We start from the raw sequence: 24,623 nt of genomic DNA on the forward strand, positions 1-24,623 counted from the left end.
AGCTGTAATTGGTATGAGGAGGCCTCACCCATTTAAACATAGTCATTCAGTGACGGAACACTACCCTGACAGAGTACCAAAGACCCAGCTCTCATACTGCTAAGAGGTAACTTTTTAGAACCTGGGAGAGGGAGGGAGGAATGTGACACCATTAACTTGAGAAGTTTTTTCTCTTTGAAAAGCAAGTCACTTCTAGGCATTTACTCCATAGAAACACTGTGCCCTTTTGCACCATCGTGAAATGATATGAAGTGGTCACAAGCTTTATTCAAGTCAAATGGTCCCCTGATATGAGATGAAATTACAGTATACCCACATATGATGAAATGCTAGTTATCTGAGAATGAGACACAGAAAAACAACCAAAATACTCTGTTCAGGTTAAAAAAAAAAAAAAAAAAAAAAAAAAAAAAAGTTGCAACACATATAAAAAGGATAACTTTAAAAAAATGATAAATATTAGTATATGCACAGGGAACACGCTGTTTTGAAAGGGAAGTATAAGAGACCTATCTTTTAGATGTATTCTTTTTATAACTTCTGGTTTTCTGTAGATCAGAGTTGAAATGCTCTTAGAAAACACATGGAATAGGCCGGGCACAGGGGCTCATGCCTGTAATCCCAGCACTTTAGGAGGCCGAGGCAGGTGGATCACCTGAGGTCAGGAGTTCAAGACCAGCCTGACCAACATGGTGAAACCCCATCTGTACTAAAAATACAAAAATCAGCCGGGTGTGGTGGCACAGGCCTATTGTCCCAGCTACTCGGGAAGCTGAGGCACAAGAATCGCTTGAACCTGGGAGGCGGAGGTTGCAGTGAGCTGAGATCGCACCATTGTACTCCAGCCTAGGTGACAGAGCAAGACTCTATCCCAAAAAAAAAAAGAAGAAAAAGAGAACACATGTAATAAAGAAGAGTCTCAAAAACCTTAAAAATGTAACTGATAATACTGCAGTAATAGTACAGTGACATGGGGAATAAAGAAATCTTGTATCTGAAGAACGTGAGCCCCTTTAAACTATCAGGCCCAGGTCAGGCATGGTGGCTGACACCAGCACTTTGGGAGGCTGAGTCGGGGGCGGGGGGATCACCTGAGGCCAGGAGTTCAAGACCAGCCTGGTCAACTTAATGAAACCCCATCTTTACTGAAAATACTAAAATTAGCCGGGTGTGGTGGTACACACCTGTAATCCCAGCTATTCAGGAGGCCGAGACAGGAGAATCATGTGAGCCCAGGAGGTGGAGGCTGCAGTGAGCTAAGATCACACCACTGCACTGCAGCCTGGGTGACAGAGAGAGAGAGACTCCGTCTCAAAAAATAAATAAATAAAAACTAAATTATGAGGCCCAGAGAAGCGTTAGAATGAAACTGTAGTCAGGTCACTCTCTCCCAAGCTAAATAATTACCTCTTGAAACCAAGTATCTATCAAATGCCATACACCCTACAGTTCAACAGCATACAGCCAATCACTAACCAAAGTGAGTTCTGTAAACCTATGAGAATTCCTGACAAACAACTTTTGTAATCACCCCTTCACCTTGTGTCAGTAGAGGGCATAAGAGCAGCTGATCTATCCTTTTTCTTTAAAAAATGTTCTCTGGAGAACTCTCCAGGGCAACCTGGAAGTGTGTCCTGAGCTGCAGTCCCCAGCCTTGGCCCACCTAAACATTCTGTATTAATTTTGCCTCAGCTTCTTCTTTTTAAGGTTAATACTCATCACAAAACAGACATCTGAAATATAAGCTTTATTTTAAATTTAAAGAAATATTGAAAATAAACATTTTTTACAAATTATAATCAAGCACTCAAAACAATTTAGGAATGTTAAACACTAATTCTTAATTCAAAATAATGACATCCATAGAATACAACCCTGGTGTTGGCCAATATGAAGTTTACTTAATGTTAGTATTTTATATACACTTAACCATTAATCCTTCCTAAAATTCAATAACAATGATTTCATTTTATAAGGTGAAGCCTTTTATGTAATACCCCAGAGATAACTTTTTCAAATATAAAACACTTATACCACTGAGGAAATTATAAAAACATATATAAATTATACTGAAGAACTTGCTTTAGAGGCTGTCTGTATATAGATGCATTTCACTTAGAAAGTACACATTCACATCAAAACACTGTCACTGAATATATATGCCATTACATTCTCTTAGTTACGTTACAAAGCAAATGGCAGGGTCAGAAACGTTGTTCTATTATGTATCAACTGAAAAAAACATATATTCAAAAAAAAAAAGTTTTTGAAGACTCATGGGAGTGGAATGTGCCCGCATTAAGAACAAAGCTTTTACAAGACCACCTGTCTCCAGCTGGCTCCCAGAGACCACTGAAAACAGCTGGCTACCCTCAGAAAGACAAGATGGTCTTGTTAATAATTTCAATGGACTCTCGAAGCTCATCCTCCTTGATCACCAACGGAGGCGCAAACCTGATAATGTCACCATGGGTTGGCTTGGCCAGAAGTCCATTATCTCGAAGTCGTAGACACACCTTCCAAGCATCACAATCTAAAGAAAAATAGTAAAACATACATGCTCAAAGATAAATGTTTAAACATCCCTTGCCATATGTATGGGCAAAGTGCAGTCTTTGGAAAGTCTGGAAAACAAAATTCCCAGAACTTGCTCAAATAAGGGAAGCTTGGACTGGGAGTGGTGGCTTACACCTGTAATCCCAGCACTTTGGGAGGCTGGGGCGAGCAGATCACAAGGTCAAGAGATCAACACCATCCTGGCCAACATGATGAAACCCCGTCTCTACTAAAAATACAGAAATTAGCTGGGTGTCATGGAGCGCACCTGTAGTCTCAGCTACTCGGGAGACTGAGGCAGGAGAATCGCTTGAACCCAGGAGGTGGAGGTTGCAGTGAGCAGAGATCGCGCCACTGCACTCCAGCCTGGTGACAGAGCAAGACACCATCTTAAAAAAAATTTAAAAAAATAAAAAAGGAAGGGAAGCTTGGAGTTGCAAGCTTGGTTTGTTTTTACTCCTAAAAATGAAGTTACTTTTCACTTTTCAGCAAGCACATAACTAGGTTTGAATGATATGATTAGACATATCATAGTGTTTCATAAATGAAAAAGATCAGGCCAAAAAAAAAAAAGACAAACAAAAGTGCTAAGGCGGCTATATTAATCACACAAGGAACTAATGCAAAAGAACTTGGGTATGGGCTGGGCATGGTGGCTCACACCTGTAATCCCAGCACTTTGGGAGGCCGAGGTGGGCAGATCACGAGGTCAAGAGATCGAGACCATCCTGGCCAACATGGTGAAACCCCACCTCTACTAAAAATACAAAAATTAGCTGGGCGTGGTGGCGCACGCCTGTAGTCCCAGCTACTCAGGAGGCTGAGGCAGGAGAATCCCTTGAACTCAGGAGTGGAGGTCACAGTGAGCCAAGATCACGCCACTGCACTCCAGCCTGGCGACAGACACTCGAGCCCCACAGAGCGAGACTCTGTCTCAAAAAATAAATAAACAAAATAAATAAAATTTTAAAAAAGAAAAAAAGGAACTTGGATATGATACAGATGATTAACTAACATAAAATAGGCAATACTCAAAACCCAGTGAACACTACACATTCTGAAAAGGGACTCGCTTCCTGAGCTCAAGATTTTATGGCAACGATTCTCAACCTGGCTACACATCAGAATCACCTTAAAGGCTATTGCTAATGCCCGTGCCCCACCCCGGATGCGTCAAATCAGAATCCCTGGGGTAAGGCCAGGCTTTGACTCATTTTTTTAAAAAGCTCCCCAGGTGATTCTTTAAGTGCAGCCAAGGTTGGGAGGTTGGAATCGTTGCTTTAAAAGGAAGAGTTATCACAAGAAAATCCAGCAAGGAACACTTAAGGGTTACAAAGGATGTACTAAAACACCCAATTAAGTGACAGCCAACATTACTTTTATTATCGACACCATCACTGTCACTCATGTCATTATTACTGCTGCTCCTATAACCTCTACTGACACAAAGCATGAAAGTGAGGGAGGGAAGGATAGCAAAGAGGACACTTTCTAGTCCAGTCTCACCAACAAAAATACTTGAACTCTCTAAATACTGCCTAACTTAAGGCAGAAAAACCAATGTCTTAAAGGAACAAGAGTCAAACTGGTTAAATGTGCCTTCATTTAGAAAAGAGCTATATTTTTTATACTCTTAATGTAATTATAAATCAGACAATAATCTATCTAAAAGGCTTGGTCATTATGTCAGTCAACAGTTTCAAACAGAACCAACAACCAATTAAAATCCCAAGTGTGGCTGGGCACGGTAGCTCATGCCTGTCATCTCAGCACTTTGGGAAGCCGAGGCGGGCAGATCATGAGGTCAGGAGATCGAGACCATACTGACCAACATGGTGAAACTCCGCCTCTACTAAAAATACAAAAACTACCTGGGCATGATGGCATGTGCCTATAATACCAGCTACTTGGGAGGCTGAGGCAGGAGAATCGCTTGAACCAGGGCACTGGAGGTTGCAGTAAGCCGAGATGGCACCATTACACTCCAGCCTGGCGACAGAGCAAGACTCCATCTTTAAAAAAAAAAAAAAAAAACAAGTGTAGCTGGGCATGGTGGCTCACGCCTGTAATCCCAGCACTTTGGGAGGCCAAGGCAAGCGGATCACAAGGTCAGGAGTTCGAGATCAGCCTGGCCAATATGGTGAAACCCCGTCTCTATCAAAAATACAAAAATTAGCCGGGCGTGGTGACATGCACCTGTAATCAATCCCAGCTACTCAAGAGGCTGAGGCAGAGAACTGCTTGAACTCAGGAGGCAGAGGCTGCAGTGAGCCAAGATCGCACCACTGCACTCCAGCCTGGAAGACAGAGCAAGACTCCATCTCGAAAAATAAATAAATAAATAAAATAAAATACCAAGTGTATTTTAGATCTTTCTAAAAAAACTATCTTGAGTAAATGTTTTATCTCCATACCTTTGGTTTCTTTAATAACAATAGCATTTAACAATCCTTTTCCTCTTACGGCAGTTACAACATCAGAAGGTAGCTTCATGAGTTCATTTCTCAAGATAATGCCCAATTTTTCTGCATTTTCAGCAAGGTTTTCTTCTTTTAAAACCTACATTTAAAAAAAAATTATATAAATGTTAAGACTGGCCTTTTTTTTGTTGTTCTTTGGATGACAACGGGGACTGTAAGGACAGGAAACACATGCCTCAAGACCAGAGGAACTTAACTTTCATTGCTATTTTTCAAAGCCTGTATTAATTTCTAATTAAACATACACTAGCTCAGAGCCTTGCCTTTGTCACAAATCTATTGCCAATCATTCATGGCAAAATAAGGATTAAAGATTATTTAATCCAACTCACATACTGTCATTAATTGAATACGTCAACGGAGAAAATGTAATTCTTAAACTGCAATAGTTTCTTCCCCTCCACAAAGATCTATCCTCAGAGATTACATAATAATTGCATGCCTTCAGCAGGCACTTAAGAAAATCAGTCTGAAAATATTATGAATACACTTAAAAGAAGACTTGCTTGCTAAGCAAAGACGGGGCTGGTAGGTGGGTCACAGTTGAGAGTTCTGCGAGGACCAGCCAGGGCCAAAGAACCCAAAGCACCAGGTGTCTGTGAACTCAGGAAGCCCACAGAGGAAACCCAGTCTACTAGGCCAAGTTTACATTCCTTTTTGAGAGTATCTTGTTCCTAAAATTTTTCCTCTGTACTTCATGTTTTCTAATATTTGGGATTCTTATTGAATGTCTTATTATACCAGTGGGCCCGAATTAAAAATCACTTCAACATTGCTTTAAAGAATAGACACTGTGTGGCTGTATCAGTTTTTACCTCAAGGGCTGCGATGGCCACTCGGCAGCCTAGCGGATTGCCACCATATGTGGATCCATGCTCCCCTGGTTTAATGGTCAGCATTATGTCATCATCACATAGCACTGCCGACACCTGAAAGACGGTCAATTCACCACGTCATTTGTCAGCACTAAGCATTCTACTATCCCCAGAGTCTCACTGTCACCCAGGTTGGAGTGCAGTGGCGTGATCTCAGCTCACTGCAATCTCTGCCTCCCAGACTCAAGCAATTCTCCTGCCTCAGCCTTCCAAGTGGCTGGGATTGCACACGCCCACCACCACACCACACACGCAATTTTTTTTTTTTTTTGTAGTTTTAGTAGAGATGTGGTTTCACCAAGTTCGCCAGGCTGGTCTCGAACTCATGACCTCAGGTGATCTGCCTGCCTCAGCCTCCCAAAGTGCTGGGATTCCAGGCATGAGCCACTGCACCCGGCCAAGAAGCTGATACTTAATGACTTCAACAAGAGTTTACATCAGCCAGCCTAAAACTACTGGCAACAAACTAAGTCATACCCTAAAACATTACAAATACTTCAGGTGCAAATGGCACAAAACAATATAGTTTGCAACTAAAAGAGAAAAGCTATTTCTGCAATGATGTAATTTCACAATTCCTTCCCAGGTCGAGATGAAATGCTTTGTTTAAATGCTTAAAAACCAAAGCTGAGCAATTCTTTCTAGCAAAAGTTTTGTCTGTTCAGCAAAACCATCTATACTTCAGAGACCTCTGATGCAGTAACAATTACTGGCTCTGAAAGGCAAACCCAAGACATGAACTACAACAAACATTAATTTCTTCAGTTTCTATGTTCACCCGTCATGGTTTTAAACAGTTAGTAATATGCCATGCTTCTGAACACTGGAGAAAAGGACAGGAGTCTACAGGAGTCCTCTGAGGGTAAATTGTTTCCACCCAAATCCAATGTCATAGCAAATTCCAAGGCACACTCAATTCTTCAGGCAATAAGTAAGTGGGTCACACACTGGTACCTTAAATGTTTTTTTTTTTTTTTGAGGCGGAGTCTCGCTCTGTCGCCCGGACTGGAGTGCAGTGGCCAGATCTCAGCTCACTGCAAGCTCCGCCTCCCGGGTTTACGCCATTCTCCTGCCTCAGCCTCCCGAGTAGCTGGGACTACAGGCGCCCGCCACCTCGCCCGGCTAGTTTTTTTTTTTTGTATTTTTAGTAGAGACGGGGTTTCACCGTGTTAGCCAGGATGGTCTTGATCTCCTGACCTCGTGATCCGCCTGTCTCGGCCTCCCAAAGTGCAAATGTTTTTATTACAGATATTCCAAGTGGCCTACAGCACACTTGGTAAAATCAAACCATCTGAAAGGCATTATTGTCACAATCAGCTGATGTATAAATACTTTAGGGGTATATTTTACAAGAGGAGGAAATGGAAAGAGGGGGGACATGAAACTTACAGGGTATAAGCCCCCAGAAAGGGCCTTTCCAAGGAGGACTATATCAGGTCTGACATTTTCATAATCAACAGCCAGCCATCTACCAGTTCTGGCCAATCCTGTCTGTATTTCATCAGCAATAAACAGAACCTATTGGAGAAAAAAACTTAACTCCATTAGTGATCATTTTCATTTCCACAGGGAAAATAGCCATCTTTATTTCACTGTCCCCCTACCAACAATAAATGTGTAATTCTGATGTGCCCTCAGATTTGTAAAAATGTTTTAACTACACACACAATTTCAAGACTATTCTATGAGAATCTTGTAGACTCACCAACTATTTCCTTTGTCAGGCCCCTATCTCCCTAGAGGCCCATTCTGCCCTGCTCTACATAGTGAAAAGGTGCTGATGCAAAGCTGAGGGTTTTGTATGGCTTTTCTGGACATAACTACCCTCTGGGAACAAATTATTTGTTTATTCCACAAACATTTAATATGTGACAAGAACTCTCAAATGGTAAACAAAATACACTACTATCAGCCCTGGGAGGAAGGAGGAGAGAATACAACAAAGGGCTTGGGGGGGCTCACAGTGAAAGGCTCTTAGAGCAGCGAGGAAGGAAACGCTGTTAAGGCCAAATCTGCAGCTCTGCACAGGGCCCAGGACAAGGCCAGAGACAGGAAAAAGTCGTTTCTAAGCACTAGAAAGTACTTAAGCTCTTAGAATGCCATCGCCCTCTAGTGGAAAGTAATTTAAGGGCAGGAGCCCATTCAGTCTTATCACAAACAGCAAACGTGACAACCTGGTGCCTGGTGCAGAGCTCTCGCACTCCCATCAGGTAACCTGGATCTGGAACAACAACGCCTGCTTCACCCTGAATTGGTTCTACCATGAACGCAGCCACATTTGGATCCTGAAGAGCACGCTACAAAAGAAATAGGAATAGGTTTTAATAATCTTCTTTCTACCACACTTGGAAATCTGAAAGCATACACCACACATATTTTCTATGAAGTATGCAAAACAAGTTTTTGCACTAACATCAATTCTGACTTCACAAATGCAAAACAAGTTTTTGCACTAACATCAATTCTGACTTCACAAGAATTTGAAGTGGAAGACTTCAAATTCACTGCCATTCAATTATCAGAAGCTCCAAATACTTCACCTTTAAGTTACACTAGCCTACATTTCCTTTTTTGCCTCATTCTGTTGCCCAGGCTGGAGTATAGCGGCACAAACAGGGCCCACTAAAGTCTCAAACTCCTGGGCTCAAGGTGAACCTCCTGCCTCAGCCTCCCAAGTAGCTGCACACCATGCCCAGCTAATTTTTTATTTATTTTGGCTTTTTTTTTTTTTTTTGGAGATGGAGTCTCACTCTGTCACCCAAGCTGAAGTACAGCAGCACGATCTTGGCTTACTGCAGCCTCTGTGTCCTGGGTTCCAGCAATTCTTATGCCTCAGCCTCCCAAGTAGCTGGGATTACAGGCACACACCACCACACCTAGCTAAATTTTTTTGTATTTTTAGCAGAGACAGAGACATGTTGGCCAGACTGGTCTCAACTCCTGACCTCAAGCAATCTGCCTGCCTTGGCCTCCCAAAGTGCTGGGATTACAGGCGTGAGCCACCGTGCCTGACCTTGATTTTTAAATTTTTTTGTGGAGACAGGCTCTCCCTATGCTGCCCAGGCTGGTCTTGAACTCCTAAACACAAGTGCTCCTCCAGCCCTGGCCTCCCAAAGCACTGGGATTACAGGCATGTACCACCATGCCCAGCCTGTTTTCTAATATATAAATGTAGTATAAATTAAATCTGGCTGGGCACAGCGGTTCATGCCTGTCACCCCAGCACCTTGGGAGGCCAAGGTGGGCAGATCACTTGAAGTCAAGTGTTCGAGACCAGCCTGGCCAACAGGGTGAAACCATGTCTCTAAAGCAAATAGAAAAGTGAGTTGGGTGTGGTGGTGTGTGCCTGTGGTCCCAGCTACTTGGGAGGCTGAGGCAGGAGGATTACTTGAACGCAGGAGGCGGAGTTTGCAGTGAGACGAGATTGTGCCACTGTACTTCAGCCTGGGCGATAGAGTGAGACTCTGTCTCAAAAAAAGAAATTAATTACTTAAATTAAATCTAAAGTAAATAGCTTTTTAAAGCCAACTTAAGGCTTTCTTTAAAAGTCTTTCACTTCATAATTTTAAAAAGCTAGCTAAAAACAGAAATTTTACCTAGCAAGTAAGCAGGTATACCCAAGTTAATTGTTATGAAGGACACACATCTAAAGTAGCTGGCGGGCTGTACAGAGTAGATCACAGAACTCAGCTTTCTCTGCGTTGGAAACTAATTGCTCGCTACTGAGAACAAGTCTGAAATCGTGGCCTAACTTAAGTGAGATAAATTTGCATTGCTGTCATATAATGTATTTTGAATTCATATATTCAACAGCTTTAATTTCTATTCACAATGAGCTAAGCACCATGATGCTAGTGAAATACCTCCAGTGCAGGCAGATCATTATAGGGAATGATGTCGAATCCCGGCATAAATGGTCCAAAACCATCGTAACTGGTCGCATCTGTGGAACTGGAGATAGCAGACAAAGTCCTACCCCAAAAGTTTCCAGCTAGAAAGGAGAAACAAACAGCGATTATTTCAAAGAAACCCAAAATTCAATAAGCACTATCCCCACAAAACACCACAAGAAGTTTGACTCAAAAAATAAATCAAGGGCTTGCTTTAGTGCGCCTTCAGTGGGCTTTCAACTGTTAAACAAAGTCTGATGTTAAACACCATGGCTCCGATGACACAAGACCACTAGGTCTGGCCTTGTAACTCCTATTTTAGTCTTTTCTCTCTACTGAGCCTCTTGACTGGAATATATAGACCCTGAAGATAGATAACTTACTTTTCTTTCAATAATCCCCAACCCAGTAACAAGCCCTAACAATTGAGGTAATTGAGGTCTTCAATGCATGTTTTCTAGAGAAGGTGCATTCATGATACTGATATGAGAAAGAGAATATCCTTCACAGACAATTAGCAGTTTTCCTTTCAAAACTCCAATACTGCAAGCTAACAACACAATGCATTTCCAATTTCATTTGGAGAAAAGATCTTCAAGCAATCCAAACACGTTTCCATTTTGCCTTCCTTGATATTATAATCCTTTATGATGCTAAATGACAGAGATTTCCCTTTCTTCTGGAACATTTTTATCCATTAATAAAGGTGACTGAGGATCTACTATGTGAGGCATTGTTTTAGATATTGGGGAATAGGCCGGGCATATTGGCTCACGTATGTAATCCCTGCACTTTGGGAGGCCGAGGCGGGCAGATTACCTGAGGTCAGGAGTTCAAGACCAGCCTGGCCAACATGGTGAAACCCCATCTCTACTAAATATACAAAAATTAGCCAGGCACAGTGGTGCACACCTGTAGTCCCAGCTACTCAAGAGGCTAAGACACGAGAATCGCTTGAACCCAGGAAGCAGAGGTTGCTGTGAGCCGAGATCGCACCACTGCACTCCAACCTGGGTAATAGAGCAAGACTCTGTCTCAAAAAATAAAAATAATAATAATAATAAAGATGTTGGGGAAGCCAGGTGCGATGGCTCACGCCTATAATCCCAGCACTTTGGGAGGCCGAGGCAGGCAGATCACCTGAGGTCAGGAGTTCAAGACCAGCCTGGCTAACATGGCAAAACTCTGTCTGTACTAAAAATACAAAAATTAGCTGGGCGTGGTAGTGGGCACCTGTAATCCCAGCTACTCAGGAGGCTAAGGCAGGAGAATCGCTTGAACCCTGGAGGCGGAGGTTACAGTCAGCCAAGATTGCGCATTGCACTCCAGACTGCAGACTAGGTGACAAGAGTGAAACTCCGCCTCAAAAAAAAAAAAAAAAATGTTGGGAAATAGATCAGGATCACAACTGGCAAGATTTCTGTCCTCAGGGAGCTTCCTTTCTAGTAGGGAAAAAACACCTAACATAAACCAGTAAAGCAAGTGAGCTGGATAGTTTCAGAGAGGGTTAAATTCAAGAAGGAAAGACACCATGTAAAATAACAGAGAGGTTGGGAGTTTGTGACATCATGAATGTTTTTATCTTCTTACCATCTCTGCCAGCAGCAACTCAATTAATCAGTGCTGGAATATAGTATTTTGGCTTCATCTTGTTTCTAATTACTATTCTTGCAAAGCGTCTTTCACCAGCATCCCTTACCTACAAGTAATCTCTTCTTTTACTTGTCCACAAACAATAGCACATTGATTTTGACTAGGTTTGTTTAAGAAGAAATGCACTGATTAGACCATAAGCCTATTTTCTTTCCCCTGCCTAGCCTCAGGAACCTCATCCTCGGTCACTTACCCTGCCGGTATAAGGGACTTACAGTTAGGGACAGTCTTCCTCTGCCTCTCCACCCCACTGACTCACCAGCTTCTTTCAATACTCAGGTGAAAACATCTTTGCACCCTTTGCTATTAAGAAAGAGACTGGACACAGTCTATAAGAATGAAAGTCACCAGAAACACCATTTTTGTTTGCAAGAGACAGTTATGTTGTCCTACAATGAAAGCACAAGATTTTTAAATAGCAAGTTACAGAGTTTTGCAAAGATTTCTTCTTTGGGAATACCAATCTGTCCCCTCAAATACCAATTACCTCTGGCCTTCAGTTGAACTCTGGATTTTATTACGTTATGGGGTTTATCATTTAACTGCATGTGTTCACATGGCAGAATATTTAATGATTTCAATGATCACAAGAATGAACTTTGACCATTATAGCGACAAATCTATACATACTTGTTTTTAAAAAAATAAAGCTTAAAAAACAAGTGAACATCATATAAAGAATCCAACAGTCAAACTACATCCACTCAATTAATTACTAGTCTCCCTAACCAAAATTCAAGTTATTCCTTTCAACCAGTCCCAGAAGCCTAACAAGGGCAACTCCAAGCCTCCTCTTTCCAACAGCTTCTAAGAGGAACATGGCATAACAGCACCTCCAATATCAAGATTCAAACCACAGTCTACATAGGCCATGGCCCCACACTAACTTCACCCAACCCCAGCACCCAACACAAACCCTCCACCAGTAAGACTGTCTAATTAACTGGATAACTGCTATAAAGAAAATCTGACCAGGCAAATGAAAGGAATAGGGAGTTCAGAAAGAAAAACCCATAAATGAAGAAATAATCTCCAAGAAGAGGAAATCCCTCATTAATTGTTATGAAACATTCAGCAAATACGTACCATGTACTAGGCAAAACATATTACAAGTATTTCATCAGTAAATTAAAACAATAAATTATATATATAACGTTTTTTATATATAAAATATATAAATACATGTGTGTGTGTGTATATATATATATATGTATTTTTTCTTTTTTTAATTTAAATAGAGACAGGGTCTCTCTATGTTGCTCAGAAGGCTGGTCTTGAACTCCTGGGCTCAAAGAATCCTCCTGTCTTGGCCTCCCAAAGTGCTAGGATTATAGACATGAGCCACCACGTCTGGCCACAGTAAATTATATTGTATGTTTCAATCACAGAAATTAATATTTAATTTCACATACCTGCAAAAACAATCTTTGCTTTGTATTTCTGAATGCCCTTCACGGTATAGCCCCACCTACGAGCTAGTTTACAGGCAGTCTCTCCAGCCTCCACTCCTATCAGGAGAGAAAAATGTTTGGATTTTTTAAAATGTTAAACTATCAAAAAATAAAAAGGTTATTTTTGAGGGTATTTAACAAAAAAAGGAAATGTTTTACCTGTATTCATAGGAAGAACTTTGTGGTAGTTGAAAAGTTTAGTGATATACTCCTCATATTCACCAAGTACGTCATTATAGAAGGCTCTAGATGTCAAGGTCAGTTTGTCCACTTGACTCTTCAGAGCACTCACAATCTTGGGGTGACAATGCCCTTGGCTGACAGCACTGTAAGAACTCAGGAAGTCAAAATATTTTCTGCCTTCTACATCCCATAAGTAAATACCTAAATACATAAGAAAGGAAAATTATTTTAGACAATTACTATGTGGCATGAAGCCCAAAGATTAAGAGTGCAAGCAAGCCCGCTGAATGCCTACGTATGAACCTCTATTTATATATTTGTAGTTATATATATATAGTTATAGTTATATGTAGTTATATATATATATGTAGTATTTATACATTTGTAGTTAAAGCTTGTTTTAGCTCAGGCATAATAAACTTTGATTTGTAAGGAATTATTAAGAATTGTATTTTGTCTGCCTGGCTTCAAAATACACATTTAACAAAAATAACACAAAAAGGTTATAAACTCTGGAGTAAAACCTTTACCTAATTCTAAGATTTAGGACCCAAAATTAGAATTTAAGAGGAGAAGTTAGGCCAGGAGCCATGGCTCACGCCTGTCATCCTAGCACTGGGAGACCAAGGCAGGGATCGCTTGAGCCCAGGAGTTCCAGATCAGCCTGGACAACACAGCAAAACCCCTGACTCTACAGAAAAATGCTGGGCATGGGTATGGTCCCAGTTACAGAGATTGAGGTGGGAGGATTGCTTGAGCCTGGGAGGTAGAGGATCCAGTGAGTTGAGATTGTGCCACTGCACTCCAGCCTGGGCACCAGAGCAAGATCCTGCCTATAAATAAAATAAAATAAATAAATAAAATTTTAAAATAAAAAAGCAGAAGTTATACATAACAGACAAAAATTATGAGAAATAGTCTATAATAACCCTTAGGATGGAAAAAAAAAATTGTAAATCATGTGTCTGATAAGATCTAACTTCCAGAACTCTTACAACTCAATTTCAAAAGGACAAACAACCCCAATTTAAGAAATGAAGAAAGACTTGAATAGCTGTTTCTTCAAAGAAGATATACAAATGGCTAAGAAACACATGAAAAGATGTTCAACGTCACTAATCATTAGGAAAATGCAAGTTAAAACCACAATGAGATACCATCTCACACTCCCTGAGATGGTTATAATTAAAAAAACAAGTTTTGACAGGATCTGAAGAAATTGGCACTCTCATACATTGCTAGCGGGAAAGTAAAACAATGCTGCCGTGTCATGTAATATGAAACAGATTTTCCATAGTTCAAAAGAAGATATGTCTATAACACTGGCACCAAATAAAATACAGGCAAATGACAAAAATGTGTGATACTCTTATATTGTCATTTTCTGGTACAAAGCTAAGTAATAAATTTTAGTTTTATTTGGTTAAGGCCGTTATTTATTCCAAATTGTAGATTAAATCACCATTTGGCAACTATCACAGTAATCATTTATTCAGGCAAGAATCATTAGTGGATGCTAAAATTGTGCGTAAAAGTTCACGAGTAACTGGGTATTTACAGAGTTTTACACTCTGTCCCCACAAGATACTTAACACAAAGGGAAAGAAGAGCAAGACAGCCAAGAAGAATCGAGGAGCTGTTCTGGGTTAAAGAAGCCTAAACATGAAAACTGAATGCAGCTCAGCGGAGGTTTTTCTTTTGTTACAAAGGAGAACAAACAACATCTGGATTAGGTCTCCAGACTCATGGTGCTGTACCAGTGTTAAGTCCTTGATTTTTACAACTACTCTATAGTTATAGAAGAGAAAGTCAGCTGGGCACAGTGGCTCACACCTGCAATCCCAGCACTGTGGGAGGCTGAGGCGGTAGGATCACTTGAGACCAGGAGTTCAAGATCCCCCTGGGCAACATGGCAAAATCTAATCTCTACAAAAAATAAGCCAGGCATGGTGGGGCACACCTGTGGTCCCAGCTACTTGGGAAGCTGAGGTGGGAAAATCACCTGAAGCCAGGAGTTCCAGGCTACAGTGAGCCATGATCGCACCACTGTACTCCAGCCTGGGCAACAGAATGAGACCCTATCTCAAAAAGTCATTGTGTTTTAGGAAAGACACACTAAGTATCTATGGGTAAAGAAATGTCATGTGGCAGGGTGTGGTGTCTCATGCCTATGATCCCAGCACTTTGGGAGGCTGAGGCGGGTGGATCACCTGAGGTCAGGAGTTCAAGACCAGCATAGCCAACATGATGAAATCCTGTCTCTACTAAAAATACAAAAATTAGCTGGACGTGGTGGTGTGGGCCTGTAGTCCCAGCTACTTGGGAGGCTGAGGCAGGAGAATCACTTGAACCCGAGAGGTAGAGGTTGCAGTGTGCCAAGATCATGCCATTGCACCACTCCAGCCTAAGCAACAAGAGTGAAACTTCTTATCAAAAAAAAAAAGAGACGTCATGTATGGCCAGGCGTGGTGGTTCACACCTGTAATCCCAGCACTATGGGAGGCCGAAGCGAGTGGATCACCTGAAGTCACAAGAGTTGGAGAGCAGCCTGGCTAACATGGTGAAACCCCATCTCTATTAAAAACACAAAAATCAGCCAAGTGTGGCGGCACGTGCCTGTAATCCCAGCTACTTGGAGGCTGAGGTGTGATAATCGCTTGAACCCATGAGGCAGAATTTGCAGTGAGCCGAGATCGTGCCACTGCACTCCAGCCTGGGCGACAAAGCGACGCTCCATCTCAAAAAAAAAAAAAAAAAAAGGGAGAGTCATGTCTGTAACTTCCTCTCAAAACAGGTCAGAAAACAATGTACAATATGCAGGCGTGGGAGGGGAGAAAAGAAGGGAGTGAACACACTAAGACCAAAGCAGTAAAACGTTAGCACTTGGAAAATCTGGGAGAAGAGTCAAAGAAAAATGTTAGTAACTACTTGTTACAACGTTTCTTAAGTCTAAAATTACGCCAAAATAAAAGTTAAAAGAAAAAAATGACAGCAATATGACCATACTTTCCTTATTTCTCTTGCATTCCCTCTTGGTAAGGTCCACATGACAAAGACAATGGTTCCTCTTTGAAGCCTCCATAGCACCTAACACAGCAGCACTAGACACTCAATCAATGAATTAACTGGTCGGGTGCAGTGGCTCACCCCTGTAATCCCAGCACTTTGGGAGGCCAAGGTGGGAGGATCACAGAGTCAGGAGTTCAAGACCAGCCTGGCCAACATGGGTGAAACCCCATCTCTACTAAAAATACAAAAATTGGCCGGGCGCGGTGGCTCAAGCCTGTAATCCCAGCACTTTGGGAGGCCGAGGCGGGCGGATCACGAGGTCAGGAGATCGAGACCATCCTGGCTAACACGGTGAAACCCCGTCTCTACTAAAAAAATACAAAAAACTAGCCGGGCGAGGTGGCGGGCGCCTGTAGTCCCAGCTACTCGGGAGGCTGAGGCAGGAGAATGGCGTAAACCCGGGAGGCGGAGTTTGCAGTGAGCTGAGATCCGGCCATTGCACTCCAGCCTGGGTGACAGAGTGAGACTCCTTCTCAAAAAAAAAAAAAAAAAATACAAAAATTAGCCGGGTGTGGTGGCGCATGCCTATAGTCCCAGCTACTCAGGAGGCTGAGGCAGAAGAATCGCTTGAACCCGGGAGGTGGAGGTTTCAGTGAGCCCAGATTGTGCCACTGTACTCCAGACTGGGTGACAGAGTGAGATTCCATCTCAAAAAAAAAAACAAAACAAAACCAAAAAAGAAGAATTAACTGTGTCTGCAATATATACATTAAATACATCTAGAAAAATGTATATTGAGAAAATATGGAAGCAATTTTTTTTTATAAAAGGTTTCAAGAAAAGGGAAGAGATGGATTAATTTGAAACGTACCTTTTCCTCTCTCCACGGCTACAGGTAAAGGATGGTAGTTGTGTGCACCATACTTATATTCCCTTTCAAAAATGTCTTCAGAGGTTGGAGGGCCTTGGACTGTTTTTTTAGTTGCAACAGATGTAGCAGAAGCCACTGAAGAATGAACTCCGCGACTAAGTACAGCAAACCTCTGCAAATGTGCTAGTTTGGAAAACATTGTGTCCTTCAAGCAGAAAAACCAGATCTGTCCAAAGAAAAGAGAATGCATTAAGAGTGAGAATCCTTAGCTTATGCCTATAATCTTAGCACTTTGGGGGGCTGAGGCCAGAGGATCACATGACCCCCGGAATTTGAGACCAGCCTGGGCAACACAGCAACACTCCATTACTACAAAAAATTGAAAAATTAGCTGGGTGTAGTGGTGTGCACCTGTAGTTCCAGCTACTTGGGAGACTGAGGTGGGAGGATTGCTTAAGCTTGGAAGTTGAGGCTGCAGTGAGCTGAGACTGTGCCACTGTACTCCAACCCGAGAGACAGAGTAAGGCCCAGTCTCAAGAATAAAAAAAAATAGCCAGGCGCAGTAGCTCACATCTGTAATTCCAGCACCTCGGAGGCCAAGACGGGAGGATTGCTTGAGCCAAGGAGTTAAAGACCAGCCTGGGCAACACAGTCTCTATAAAAGAAAAGAAAAAGAGTGAGAACCTTGAGTCAGGTGTGATGGTTTGTGCCTGTAGCCCCCAGCTGCTCAGGAGGCTGAAGCGGGAGGATCACTTGAGCCCAAGAGTTTGAGGCCAGCCTGGGCAACAGAGTGATACCCTGTCAATCAGTCAATCAATCAACCAATCAGTAAGAGTAAGACTCTTTCCAGAGCTAATGAACTGTGTGTTGACTGAACACGTACTAAACACTAAGTATTTGTTAAGCACCTACCACAGTTCAATACCATCAGGCACGATGCTATGAGACAGCTACAACCGTAGGGCAGAGACCAGAGGCAGGGAGACCAAATCAGAGAAGACTGCCAGAGACTAGGCATGGGGCAGGATACAGCGGGATTGACAACTCGTTTGTCCTTGCATATGGAGAGTGAAGCAATTAAGGTAGAATTTGGTTTCTACCAAAATAAAAGGGACCATCCTAAAATAAAAACAACAGGTGTGGAGAGGAAAAGTTGACTTCTGGGGTATGGGAATTGCTTAACACCAAAGATCTAAACTACAAAAAGTCAAATCTTTATTTTTTTTTTTTCAAGGGTGGGGAGGACAGGGTCTCGCTCTGTCATCCAGGCTGGAGTGCAGTGGTACGATTACGGTTCACTGCAGCTTCAATCTCCCTGGCTCAAGCAATTACCCGACCTCAGCCTCTCTAGTAGCTGGGACTACAGGCAGGCACCACCACACCCAGCTAATTTTTGTATTTTCCATAGAGATGGGGGTCTTGCCATGTTTCCCAGACTGGTCTTGAATTCCTGGGCTCAAGCAATCCGCCCACCACGGCCTCCCAAAGTTTTCGAATTAAAGGTGTGAGCCACTGTGCCCAGCCTAAAATCTTTTATTTAGCCACAAATATCTAAAACTTCTGTAGGTCAAATTTATCACAAATAAAGGTGAAAGGCAAAAAGACTAGGAAAAGAATGCTAACTTATAATAGCTTTAAAGTGTTCACAGTAAGTTGAATTAGACCAAACACATACATACATACATAAATACACACATACACACACACACACACATATATATATATGAGATTCCCAAACAAAACAATCTATTCTGCTAGGATGGTTGTTTCTACAAAACTTATCCTCAAAAAACTGTAGCATAAAAGCTATTGTTGGCCGGGTACAGTGGCTCATGCCTATAATCACAGCACATTGGGAGGTCGAGGCAGGTGGATCACCTGAAGTCGGGAGTTTGAGACCAGCCTGACCAACATGGAGAAATCCCATCTCTACTGAAAATACAAAATTAGCCAGGCGTGGTGGTGCATGCCTGTAATCCCAGCTACTCAGGAGGCTGAGGCAGGAGGATCGCTTGAACCTGGAGGCCGAGGCTGCAGTGAGCCAAGATTGCACCATTGCACTCCAGCCTGAGCAACAAGAGTGAAACTCTGTCTCAAAAAAAAAAAAAAAAAAAAAAAAAAAAAAAAAAGCTATTGTTAGCAAAAGGTAACTGAGAACTACAGAGTGTCCAACTACAAACTACAGTCTGTTACTTGTATGAGCATTAAAGTTTAAACATCACTGAGCAGGCTGGTGTTTACCCTGCTGCCCCATCACATAAGGCACAGTCAGGGCTACTCTCCCAGTCATCCCCAGCCCTAAAACCAGCCCCTCCACAAGGCTTCACACACCTCTTTGTACCCAATTTACCATTAAGCATCCTGATAAGCCATGAAGTAAAAACTAAACTATGAAAAAAACTAACAATTAAAAGGAAATTAGAGCATGTGCATAGGAATCACCTCTGGAAGGAAAAAAAAAAAAAAAAGCTTAAAGATAAATTCATGATTAGGAGAAAGTTGCCAAAAACTAGGCATACTTATTCTATCTATACTTACTTTCTAAACGACTAGTTAATTCATGTTTCAACAGAAGTCTACCAATGACAAGTCAAACCATGTACAATCTCACAGCACTCTTGATTTGAGCTGCCAAATTAGCAAAACATAATACTTGGAGTTTGGCTTACTTCCCTTTAAACTTGGCACTACCCAGTAAATCCAGCATGTTCAGGAATTTGCAATTACTAAACAAAATCCAGCACTCCGGTTTGCCAAAGACTCACCGACTATTTTTTCTTCCCACGGTTCAGACCAGAATACAGATTTTTAACCCACAATCCAGGGACAGTCTGCAGAGAGTCCAAAATCTCCTGAAATAAAATGCAGAATTATATGCAGACTCATATTTTTCCAAGAAGAAGGTCCATAACTTTCATCAGACTTTATCTCAAAGGGGTGGGTACCAACAATCAAAAAAAAAGTGATGTAAGAATCATCAAACTGGAGGTAGCTGCTAGCAAAAATGTCTAATCGTACCATATACAGAACTTCCCCAAAATACTACTGCGAAGTCTAAAATACTCATGTATGATTTCCTTCTTGGGTTATGTTTTACTCAGTACGAATTGTTTGATCAACTAAAAAATTAGAACATTAATTTTTGCCTATCAAATTAGCAGTTAAACACTCAGGCAATACTTAATGGTGCTCTAAACTGTAACAACTTTCTAGGGCCAGGCACGGTGGCTCACGCCTATTATCCCAGCACTTGGGAGGCCAAGGCAGATCACTTGAGCCCAGGAGTTAAAGATCATGGGGAGACCCTGTCTCTATAAAAAATACGAAAATTAGCCAGGTGTGGCGGCGTGTACCTGTAGTACCAAGTACTCAGGAGACTAAGGTGGAAAGATCTCTTGAGCCCTGAGTTCTGGGCTGTAGTGAGTCACGATCTATGCCACCAGCACTCCAGCCTAGGCAATAAAGTGAGACCATGTCTCAAAATATATATATATCTTGAGATTATCTAAATTCAACATTCTTATTTTATATAAAAGTTATCTGCACAGCTAATTTCCAACAGAAATGGAATGAAAAATTCATTTAGCTGTCAAGTTTAGGCAGTTTTATTAAAGAATAACTGGTGACAAAATAATAACATTCAAAACATTACTAATACTCATTCTCCAGGTTTTTGCTTCTTTTCACTTACAGATGGAGTCTCAGCTATGTTGCCCAAGTTGGCCTCAAACTCAAGGGATCCTTCTGCCTCAGCCTCAGGAGCAGGTGGGACCACAGGCGCACACCACGGGGTCAGCTATTCTTAAGGTTTTTAAGATGAAGTCTGGATATTTAATTCGACTGGGAAAGGTCAGAAACTGGATGCACCATGACGTATCAAAATCCTGTAAATGCATTTCTATTAAAGAACCTTCTGTGTTCAAGTTACTGTCCTTGGCACTGTATGAGAAATCTTATGGCAGAATTAAGATGGACTTAAAAATAGCCAACATCAATAATATCTTCTTCCCCAAAGGTTTCAAAACCAGGAGAATCAAGTGGAAAATACAGAGTGTGGAGGCTGGGATTTTAAATTCTGTCTGTGATTCTTAAGAGTAACTCTGGGTGATGTTGTCAATCTTTCTGAGTTTCAATTTCCCCATCTGTAACATGAGGTTGAAGCGTTACTGAGGATTAAATGGGTTAATGTTATTGTGCCCAAATCCAGCACAAAATGGCCACTCAGTTCCCTTTTGCCCTTAAAACTAGCCAGCTTCTGAAATATCAGAATCAACAGTGCCATGATTTCTTTTTAAAACTGTTTAAAAACACACACACACACACCATTTTTCAGTTGACAAAAAATTAGAAAACACAGACAAGAAAATTACCTGCAATTTTACACTTGCATGATAACCATTAACATTTGGTTATTTTTTCTATGCATAATTAGCATCCACATTAGCTTTTTTTCACCCTTCCCCATAGAAGTTACTATTTAAGTCCCTCCTAAAGACTCCCTGGGACTGTGCAGACTTGTAATGGGTCCTAACACTTCAGGCCACTTGTTTTTATGCTTGTAAGTCTATACTCTAAGCTCCTTTAAAAAACAGTAAAATTCACTTTGCATTCCTAGAACCTAGCCCAGGTTGGGCATCCTGTGGGCCTTTGTCAAATAAATGAGGTCAGTCTTACTTAGGACTCCTGAGGGAGTCAAGGTAGCAAGTGATCAAGACTATGGGATCACCTATCCCTGACCAAGTTGAGTCTAACTCTAAGAGGGGGTGTTCACTGTCTGACCTCTTCTAGAATAACTAACCTCTTCATCAAGAGTTTACTTCATTAGATTTAATGGCCTTTAAAGGTCAAAATAATGTGTTCCAGGTTGCTGTCATGCATCTACCTGAGGCCCATACTCAGGTCACGGAAATGAGAACAAATTGCTCTTGGCAAGCTAGAATTCTAACACTGAAGGTTTCATCCACATAATTAACAGAGTCCTTCAGGCTACCATTACTCTCTCCATCTAGCCCATCCATCTATGTCAGAACATACCTACAGTAGAATTTCCACAAAAGGCTGCATTTTGAAGTTAATTTAGCCTATACTCTTAAAAACTATTTTCTCACTCTAAAAGAATAGTCAAAGTCATCCAAAAGCCACTTAAAATATTCAACTTGAGGAGTAAATTTGTTCTTGCTATTTTGACAAATATTTACTTTTCCTTAGGTAACCATTCACAAACACAGGCCTTTAAAAAAAAAAAAAAAAAAAAAAAAAGTTCTACCAACAGAAGTCTCTTTTACGTAATCAGTGTTCTGGCTAAAATTCAAGTCAAGTGCATCATTGGCAAACAACTAGTTTTACTACTCAGAAAGGATTGGGGTCAACTACAGCACATTCTCCACACACATCCAAATTCAGTGCTTTCATCGCTATTTGTAAATGTTTGAGATTTGACTGGTCCTCAAGAACTCACTAAAGGGCATAAAATATGCACACAAATAACTGTAATAAAGGCAAGCTATGGGGATAATACAAATTAAGACAGTTGCTTTGAAGAAAAAAATATCTTTTAAAAATGTTTACTATTTAAAGTTATACTGGGTTTTTCTTTGGGGGGGGGATGCAAAACTAATCTTAAACACCACGAAAAACTGTAAACCCAAAACTGTAAGTTTTTTTTGTTTGTTTGTTTGTTTTGAGACGGAGTCTGTTGCCCAGGCTGGAGTGCAGTGGCATGATCTCAACTCCCTGCAAGCTCTGCCTCCCGGATTCAAGCAATTCTCCTGCCTCAGTCTCCCAAGTAGCTGGGATTACAGGCGCGCACCACGATGTCTGGCTAATTTTTGTATTTTTAGTAGAGATGGGTTTCACCATGTTGGCCAGGCTGGTCTCAAACTCCTGGCCTCAGGTGATCCGCCTGCCTGGGCCTCCCAAAGTACTGGGATTACACAGGGGTGAGCCACCGTGCCTGGCCAAAAATAAGCTTTTTAATTTAACTCTTGTTTTCATGAAAAGATTCATCTAAAGACAGAACCAGGATACTCTAATGAAAGGAGTCTATTGTTATTTCACATGGATGAGAGTGATGGATTACAATCTAAAGAACAGTTCCGGGGTTAGCTGAAAGAACTAGCTTATCCACAGAAACCCTTTCAATCCCAGACGAAGAAATTTAGAATTTAGAAACTGAACATTAGTCATTTCTTAAGGTAAAGCCACTTCATTCCAAAGTCACTCTCTTTTCCCCCTTATCACCGTAATTTATCTAAGAGGTAAAACTGAACACCAAAAAGGTAAGATGTAGAGTGACAAAAGGAGACGGTGGGTCACAGGGGCGAGTGCCCAGGTGACTTCGGGGCTCAGTCCTCTCACCAGCAAAAGGCGGACAATGACCCCTCCCGTCCGGCCCGGGAAGGCGACCGAGGAAAGGCACCGGTCAGGCCCATTTATTGATGCTCAGCAGGATTTGCAAAAAGCCCTCAAAGGGAGGTTTTCATGCTGAAAATCCTGTTGCCCCCATCCCCCACCATTTAATTAACCTGCACATTACTGCAAGGAAGGTTCTGCTTCCGCAATTTTCTTTATTTCGACAGAAGCTGGAGAAAAAAAATCACAGGCTGGAAGAGGGGAGCGATGGCCAGGCCGATCTGCAGGGCGCAGATGCAGGCCAGGAGGACCCAGCCCTACAAGGCTGCATCAGCGCCCCCGCCGCGTGACCAGGGCCACCTGTTTACTGCAAAGCTCCCCCGTCCCCAGAACGCAGCCTCCCTGCCCACCCCAGGAACCGAGAGTGCCCAAAGGCCTCCCTCCCCGGAACCCCGGGGCGCCTCGGGGTCTCCGGGCCGGGTGAGCCGAGTCCTGGCCTCCACAGGCCGCGAGCGCAGGGGGCGGCGGCTCCGCCTGGTCTGGCAGGCGGAGCTGCCACATCCTCAGCCTCTCCCTGCCTCCCGCCCCACCCGCCCGCCCGCCTGTCGGCCGCTCTGGGCTGGAACCAGTACTCGGGCCTGCAAGCCGTGGGGCGCCACGCCCCTGCCACCTGAAGATGCGCGCCTGCCGGCGACTCCAGGGCGCCTGGGTCCGAGCCGCCCGCAGAGTAAACCGGCCGCGGAAGCGGCACTCGTTCCCCGGCCGAGGCCCAGCGCGCCCCCTCAGCCAGCATCCCCAGAACCCCGGCCGCGGCCACTCCGAGCCCGCCCGCCTCCCCCGCCGCCGCCAGGGAACCCCGGCCAGGGCCCAAGCCAGAGCCCCAAGACTGCGGCGCCCGGGCGGTACCTGACGGCGCCTGAGTACGACCCCGGACACGCGGCGTCTACGAAGCGCAGCTGCGACGCCAGCGCGTCACTGCAACTTAAAGGCTGATTCCGTCCCGCCCCCAAGTCGCCCTCGCCATTCATTGGCTGGGGCGGAGGGCAGGGCACCAATCGCGTGGGCCCCGTCCTCCGCCCCGCCTGCCCGGCCGCGCATCAGGGATCTTTGCTCCTCCCGCGGGTTCGATCCGCGCTCGCGCCTCCTGAGCCCTAAGGCCTGTCTCTGAGCTCAGGCCCCTCGGCCGCCTCCTCTGGCGGGACGAGAAGGGTCATTGTCCGCTCTTGCTGACTAGAAGACTGATGCCCGAAATGGAAAAGTCTGTCGGGCCCCCTGCGCGGGCCGGGTGTGGCTGGAGGCCAAGA

General features: G+C 42.9%; 1 protein-coding gene across 4 annotated transcripts; it reads right to left on the reverse strand.

The window, feature by feature from the left end:
* Positions 1 to 1,728: 1,728 nt before the first annotated feature.
* Positions 1,729 to 24,319, reverse strand: OAT (ornithine aminotransferase). Of its 4 annotated transcripts, XM_030940652.1 has the most exons (13): positions 24,226 to 24,291; positions 20,660 to 20,852; positions 19,734 to 19,820; positions 17,881 to 18,087; positions 16,969 to 17,194; positions 13,065 to 13,289; positions 12,867 to 12,962; positions 9,775 to 9,902; positions 8,086 to 8,208; positions 7,301 to 7,429; positions 5,852 to 5,965; positions 4,971 to 5,115; positions 1,729 to 2,533 (listed from the first exon to the last, which is right to left on the reverse strand). In XM_030940652.1, exons 5-13 carry the CDS (start codon positions 17,165 to 17,167, stop codon positions 2,373 to 2,375), a joined length of 1,320 nt encoding a protein of 439 aa, XP_030796512.1. In that variant the 5' UTR covers positions 17,168 to 17,194; positions 17,881 to 18,087; positions 19,734 to 19,820; positions 20,660 to 20,852; positions 24,226 to 24,291; the 3' UTR covers positions 1,729 to 2,372. The 4 variants fall into 4 exon arrangements, with proteins under 4 accessions (XP_030796512.1, XP_010355843.1, XP_030796510.1 ...); XM_010357541.2 differs by lacking the exon at positions 20,660 to 20,852 and having other exon boundaries at positions 24,226 to 24,319; XM_030940650.1 differs by lacking the exon at positions 17,881 to 18,087.
* Positions 24,320 to 24,623: the final 304 nt, after the last annotated feature.

Source organism: Rhinopithecus roxellana, chromosome 11 (genome assembly GCF_007565055.1).
Source record: "Rhinopithecus roxellana isolate Shanxi Qingling chromosome 11, ASM756505v1, whole genome shotgun sequence".
Taxonomy (NCBI): domain Eukaryota; kingdom Metazoa; phylum Chordata; class Mammalia; order Primates; family Cercopithecidae; genus Rhinopithecus; species Rhinopithecus roxellana.